The following is a 7086-nucleotide window of genomic DNA, read 5'->3' as shown; positions in this document are numbered from 1 at the left end:
CTCTTCTTTCCTGCACCCATCATGTCCTGCTGCCTTTCCCAGCAGACCTGCATTTGCCCTGCAAGGACACGGCTCTCTGCTCCCACACTACTGTTGACACGCAGTAGCTGCCTGCTGGCATTCTTCTCCTCCAGGGTCCTTTCCAGACCAGACCAGACCCTCCCCACCTCTCCCCACCTCCCCTGCCCTCTCCCCAGCCCACCCAGCACAGCAGACCAGGCTGGGGTGGCCCCGCAGCAGTGCCTGTGGCAGGGGGCTGCAGAGCTCTGGGCACTCACCCCACAGCCCCAGCCCCTCTGCAGGCCACAGCAGCTGCTGGGGGGCAGAGAGGGGTGTCAGCCTCCCCATCAGCCCCCGGGCTGGGGACCAGCAATGGCACAAGGAAATGGAGGCGAGGCACTCCAGGTCTCCACTGCTCTCATGACCAGAGATCCTTAACCCTGGCTGCCTGCAGCCCCTCCGGCACCTCCTGCGGCCCCAGGGATTGAGCAGCCTGCCCACTCCAGGCACATGCTGGCCCTGGAGATCCTCTGTGCTCCCTGGGTGGCTTCATATCCCCTTCCAGCAGGAATGGCATCTGTCACCAGCCCTGTAATATGTGGGACAGTCCCTGGCAGAGACCTCTTGACCACTCACCCCCTCCAGGGGCACTGGCCACCCGCAAGGGACAGCTCAATCCAGCCCTCCTTCCCTAACACACCACTCTACGAGCTGATGCCCCATAGCCCATGCCAAACCCAGGCACAGCAACAGGGCCTTTTCAGGTGCAATTCCCTGAGCACATTCTTGGCTCCAGATGGGAAGAAGAGCCCATCGTTTAGGCAGAGTACTGAGAAAATCCCCTTTTATTACAGAGAAGCTGTGTGAGTGGTCAGCTCTGACACAGTGATGGGCAGATTTACAGAAGGCCTCCGGGTCAGACAGATCGGGCTTGTATCTCTGGAGAAGTGGGATGCATTCAAACATTTGTGCACAAACATGAGTATCACAGATAGAATGTGCAAAACAAAAGAGTTGCCTGAGATAAACTGGAAATGACTTGTGAAGAGAGGTGGGCAGCTTATTGCTGCTGAAATACTACCAGTTGAATCATTTTCCTCAGTGCCTCCTTGAGCTCCTTGTTCCTCATGCTGTAGATGAGGGGGTTCACTGCTGGAGGCACCACCGAGTACAGAACAGCCACCACCAGATCCAGAGCTGGGGAGGAGAGGGAGGGGGGCTTCAGGTAGGCAAACAGGGCAGTGCTGATGAACAGGGAGACCACGGCCAGGTGCGGGAGGCACATGGAAAAGGCTTTGTGGCGGCCCTGCTCAGAGGGGATCCTCAGCACAGCAGTGAAGATCTGCACGTAGGACACCACAATGAAAACGAAACACCCAAAGAATAAGCAGGCACTAACCAGAAGAAGCCCAGCTTCCCTGAGGTAGGAATCTGAGCAGGAGAGCTTGAGGATTTGGGGAACTTCACAGAAGAACTGTTCCACTGTGTTGCCTTGGCAGAGTGGTATTGAAAATGTATTAGCAGTGTGTAGGAGAGCATAGAGAAAACCAGTGCCCCAGGCAGCTGCTGCCATTCTGACACAAGCTCTGCTGCCCATGAGGGTCCCATAGTGCAGGGGTCTGCAGATGGCAATGTAGCGGTCATAGGCCATGACAGTGAGAAGAGAATACTCTGCTGATATAAAGAAGAGAAGGAAAAAGACCTGGGCAGCACATCCCAAGTAGGAAATAGTGCTGGTGTCCCAGAGGGAATTGGCCATGGATTTGGGGACAGTGGTGGAGATGGAGCCAAGGTCAAGGACAGAGAGGTTGAGGAGGAAGAAGTACATGGGGGTGTGGAGGTGGTGGTCACAGGCTACGGCTGTGATGATGAGGCCATTGCCCAGGAGGGCAGCCAGGTAGATGTCCAGGAAAAGCGAGAAATGCAAGAGCTGCAGCTCCCGTGTGCCTGCAAATGCCAGGAGGAGGAACTCACTCAATGAGCTGCTGTTGGACATTTGCTCCTTTAGGGCACAGGAGGATTTTCTAAGGAAGAAGAGACATTGACAAATTAGGACACCCTTGTCTGAGCAAAGATTTCTCCTAAAACCCTCCCAAACACACACATTACCTCTCCCCATCTCAGGAGCACCATTATTGAGCTCCATAGCTCAAGCTTTGGTTTGTGCTGGCTGAGTTTGCCATGAGGAGCAGTAGCCTCTGCCCGTGGGCTCCGGAGGAGTCAGCCCTGACCTACAGCCCTGCGTACATGCAAACTGTGGTGACTAAAATTTCTATTCCAAGTTCCGATCAGATTTACTCCACTCATAATGTTGAAGGGATTTTCAGCATTTTCACTCCCAGTTCCAAATAATGTGGGTTCATGAATACTTTTGAAGCTTATTGTGTTTTCTTTAGCTGACTCTGTCACACCGGAGGAGGATTCTTGGAGGTAGAAATCCTCAGCATTGCTGCTGCACTCAGAGGGACCAGCTGTGATTCCAGAGAGGCAAAAGGATTCCCTCTGGCTTTAGTGCAGAGGCAGGAGAGCTGGCCTGTCCATCTGCCTTGTTCCCAGCTGCTCTGTGCTCCCACCTCGGAGGTGGAGGACAGTTGAGCTCCAGTTACCCAAAAAAAGAAACAACACTGTGGAGAGCAGAGGAATCCACCTCCAAAGTGCCCATCAGCACTCTTCCTGAGCATGTGTGAGGCAGGTGTCAGCCCTCCCCTTCTCGCCAGCAACACATCAGGCTCCTTCCAGCTCCCCACATCCAGCCTCCCAGCAGCATTTCCGAGGCCTCAGTATCTAGGTGGCTTCTCCCTGGGGCACCTAGGTAACTCGCAGCTGCAATGGGAGAGCTGTGGCCTTCTGGAGGGCAGCTGCAGCCCAGCCAGACACCCCAGGGAAATGGCGGAATGTCCTAAGGATGGGGTGTCCTGACAAGAGAGTTGGCTCATTCCCAGCCCCCCACACTGCATTGCCCAGAGCCCCACAGGATACAGGGGCACTTGGGCACCTCACTGTCAAAGACACGTCTGCATGGCAGGACCTGCAGGGTCAGTGTTGTCTGAACTGCATCAGAAACCCCCCTGCCCAGAGAGTCCAAGGGGAAGGACAAGGGCAGCATGGGCAGGTGGGAAACATGGAGCAATACCATGACATTTGTGCCCAGGGAGGCAGGGACAGGCAGGCACAGAGGGGCACTCAGCAGTGTCTCCTCTCCTGCATGTCCAGCTGCCGAGGAAACGACTCCTGCCCTGGACCCCACAGCCTTGAGAGCAGAGGGCTGTGCTGGCTGGCAGAGGAGAGGAGGTGCTGGAGTTGATGGTTTCCTCTCACACTCTGACCATGACTCTGCTGCCTGGAGCCGTCCCTGCGGGCAGCTGTTTCTCTGTCCCCACGTCTCTCCCCTGCCAGTGCTCACAGACCCCATCCCACCCGCTGGGTGCTCAGCTCTGCCCTGCAGAAACCTCCCGGGGGCAGGACACTGCCCAGGGCACCTCCGTGGTTGCAGGTGCTCCGGAGCAGGGGAGACAAACCTTGGTGAGGCTGGAAAGGTGCTGCTGGCTCTGTGTGTAGGCTTCAGGGTGGAGGAAGGCATTTGCTGAGTGCCTCCCAGAGCTGCTCCTCTCTCAGTGTCACTGTCTCAGTTCTCTCTCTAAACCTGACAGATCCAGTGCTATTTCACCCCACTCAAACAGAAAATAACTAAAAGCACAGAGTCATGAAAAATCCCTCTCTTTCAGGTATCCCCTGCCTTGGCATTCCTGTTCAAAAGTCACCTCTGGATATGTCCCCCAGCCCTGACCCACACAGCAGCCTCTCAAAGGGAGAATGAATCTGCCCTGCTGGGGTTCACTGCCCCCAGCCAGTGCTTCTCCCCCAGTGCTGTGGGGAGCTCCCCAGGCAGGCTGAGTGCTGACCCTGGCAGGTGGCAGAGTCACTGCTCCAGGCACACAGCACCCTGGGGCGCAGGGACACTGCTCTGAACCACAGCCCTGGGCAGACCTAGGTGCACACCCAGGCTTCACACCCCTGCAGCCATCCCTGGGGGAAAGTGGCAGGATGCCCTGTCCCTGTGACGGTGTGGCTGGGAATCCCTGTTCTGAAGCATCTCCCCCTCCTCTGCAAATGAGAAGCCAGGAGAGCAATCCTTAAAAATCTAATAGTTTGACTGGATGAGTTTCAAAACATTTCGAGAAACCTCAGTAGCATTGCCCTGCAGCCAGAGACTTACCGTGCAAAGGGCTGTGAAGATTTCTCCCACAAGGAGCTCTCCTCTGTCCTCCCACTCCACACTGCCTTGCACTTCTCTCTGCCTTCTCTCAGCTCATGTCAGCAGCAGCAGGCAGTGCCCGCAGCCCTGCTGCTCTTGGCAGAGGAGCTGCTCCTGCACACAGCTGTGTCTGGGCAGTGCTGCCAGGTTGCCATGAGCTCCCTCCATCCCAGGAGCCTGGCCCCACTCAGGAGCAGAGGCCCAGCTGGTGGCATGACTTTCTCTGTCCCTTGTGCTCCTTCCTTCTGGGAAATGTTCACTGAGGTAGACTAAAATAATCACTGATGGTCCCTCTCTAAACACTGAAGGAAGACTGATTGCAGCATTGCAATTTGTTTCATCAGAGGATGGTTATCTATGAAAGATGGGAACGTCTCATTCTGGTAGCCCCTATTCCCATTTAGTACACCTAAATGGGGACAAGGATAGAGTTTGTTTTCCCATTGTTCAGGTATTCATTCGGATGAGTCAGTTTGGGCTTCTCAGGATGCTTTAGAAGGCCCTGGGCTGGCATAGGATTCAGATCCTTCCTGTGAGCTCCACAAAAAGCACACTGGAGGTGGGATTCCCATTGCCAAGGCAGAAGTGAGCACAGCATGGATGTCTGCATGCAATATCTTGGTCTAAGCTCCCATTATAATCCCTGGAGAAGGAGGGTGGGAGTCAGCTGCTCACACACAAACACCTGGTGACATTGGAAGAGACAGAGGTGGTGCAAGGCATGTGCCAGTGTCTGCTTGCTCTGGTGGAGCAAGTGTGACACCTACATCCTTCTAGAGCATGAGTTGGGGGCCAGGTAGGGAACTGACCACCTGAAATGATACTTGATGCCCACTGCTAGCAGAGCTCCACTCACTAGGAAGCTGAGACACAGGCAGATCCTGACATTGCAAACAGCTGATGTCATCCAGTGCAGGCACATGATTCAGTGACAGAGAAATAGGCCTGCAGGGCCATGTTGGATGCCTGGGGCATCCAGCACAACTACAGGTGTCTAGCAGATACAGCATGGGAGCTATAGGAAAACCCTGGAGTGGTTGCTGGGCAAGTGCCCCAGGGCATCTCAGGTCTCCTAACAGTGCCCAAACAACTGGATCCCACCACTGCCTTTAGGCCAAGTCCATCCCATCTACAGCCAAGCATACTTCATAAATGAGAGAGACACATCACACCAAGGTCTCTGTCCCTTCAAACCTTCTAGCTTTCCTCCTCCTGAACCTCTTCTCACCTGCAGATGATATGAACAGGGACTGAGCTAATGATGACCTCAGGCTGACAAATCACGGGCTGCCCAGGGCCAGGCACTTCTTCAGTGGCACCTTGTCCTGTCTGGAGATCAGTCCACCTCTGTCACAAGCCCAATGGTGCCACAGAGTCAGCTTGAGCAGCCAACTCCTCTCCTGCCATTCCTGCACAGCCCAGCTCTGTTTCTCCCTGGCCTTGGGCACTGCAGAGTTTGCTCTCTTAGTGGGAACCTCCTTTCACCATCACATTGCTACCTGCTATCTATGCCAGCACAGCTCTGCTCTGAAGTGGGACGATGGCACACACACTCTGTCTTTGGCTCGTGGTAACAGGTTTCACCATGACCAATCTGTTCTCTGTGCCACAGCTAAGACTCTGCAACCCAAATATACACAAGTGCGTGCAGCCAGGGGCATGGAGAGGAGCAGATGGAGATGCACAAGCTGTCACAGGACGGAAACTTGGTTGGAACAATTGAGATGTGGTGGAACTGCTTGCATGATTGAAGGGCTGTGATGGCAGGGCACAAGCTCTGCAGGCAAGATGGTTAGGGAAGATGAGCAGGGGGGATGCCCTTGGTGTGAAGGGACAGCTCAGATGTATGGACCTCTTGCATGGACAAGGGTTTGGGTGAGAGCTTGTGTGTGAGCATCAGAGTAAAGGTGATGTGATGACAGTTACAGACCACTCGATGAGGATGAGGAGGTGGATGCAGTCTCCTTTAAGCAACCTGAGGAAGTCCATGGGTCACAGGGCCTGGTTCTTATGGGGGGTGGGGGGGGACTTTAATCTCACTGATATTCATTGGAAGGGCAAACAGCAGGGTGCAAGCAGTCCAGGAGATTTCTGGAGGGTGTCAGGGACAGATTCTAAGCACAGGTCCCTGATGGGCCAAGAAGGGTGATGCTCACCTGGGTTTGGTACTCACACACAAGGAAGCACTCATCAGGCTTGTGACAATCTGTGGAAACCTTGGCTGCAGTGACTATGGAATAGTGGAGTTCTAGATCGTGAGGGCAGTGAGGAAGGACAATAGCAGCGTACAGACTCCGGCCTTCAGAGGAGCAGTCTGAGGCCTCTCCAGGGGACTGGTGGGGGATCCCATTGGAAGCAGCCATGAAGGGCAATGGAGCTCAGGAAAGCCAGCAGGTCTTCAAGGACAGCAGCCACCAAGCACAATGATGGTCCCTACTGATACTCAGTAAAACAAGCAGACATCTTGGGAGATCGACTCAGCTAAACAGGATGCTATTGTCCACAGAAGTAGGGATGATGTTAGGGAAACCAAAACTCCCAGAGGATAGACACTTGCAGGGGACGTCAAGGGCATGAAGAAGAGCTGCTCCACTAATGGAGAAAGAATAAGCAAGGAATACCTGGGCTCACTGCTGAATGGTGCAGGGGCTCCAGTAATAGCAGGTGCAGAAAGATCTGAGGAGCTCAGTGCCTTCTTGGCTTCAGTCTGCACCAGCAAGGTCTCCTGGGCTATTGTGCCTCAAGTCAGGGCTTCAGAGGAGAAAAACAGCCAGCAGTAGATGAGTGTGGAGTGAAGGATTGCTTGCAAGAGCTAAACCCATACAGTTCTA

General features: G+C 54.4%; 1 protein-coding gene across 1 annotated transcript; it reads right to left on the bottom strand.

The window, feature by feature from the left end:
• Positions 1-1060: 1060 nt before the first annotated feature.
• LOC135326399 (olfactory receptor 14A16-like) lies at positions 1061-1651 on the bottom strand. Its single transcript, XM_064504283.1, has one exon. The coding sequence runs from the start codon at positions 1649-1651 to the stop codon at positions 1061-1063; it is 591 nt and encodes a 196-aa protein (XP_064360353.1).
• Between the last annotated feature and the right edge of the window lie 5435 nt (positions 1652-7086).

The sequence above is a fragment of the Dromaius novaehollandiae genome, unplaced genomic scaffold (genome assembly GCF_036370855.1).
Source record: "Dromaius novaehollandiae isolate bDroNov1 unplaced genomic scaffold, bDroNov1.hap1 HAP1_SCAFFOLD_27, whole genome shotgun sequence".
Classification (NCBI taxonomy): domain Eukaryota; kingdom Metazoa; phylum Chordata; class Aves; order Casuariiformes; family Dromaiidae; genus Dromaius; species Dromaius novaehollandiae.
This window is presented reverse-complemented; position numbering and strand designations above follow the sequence as displayed.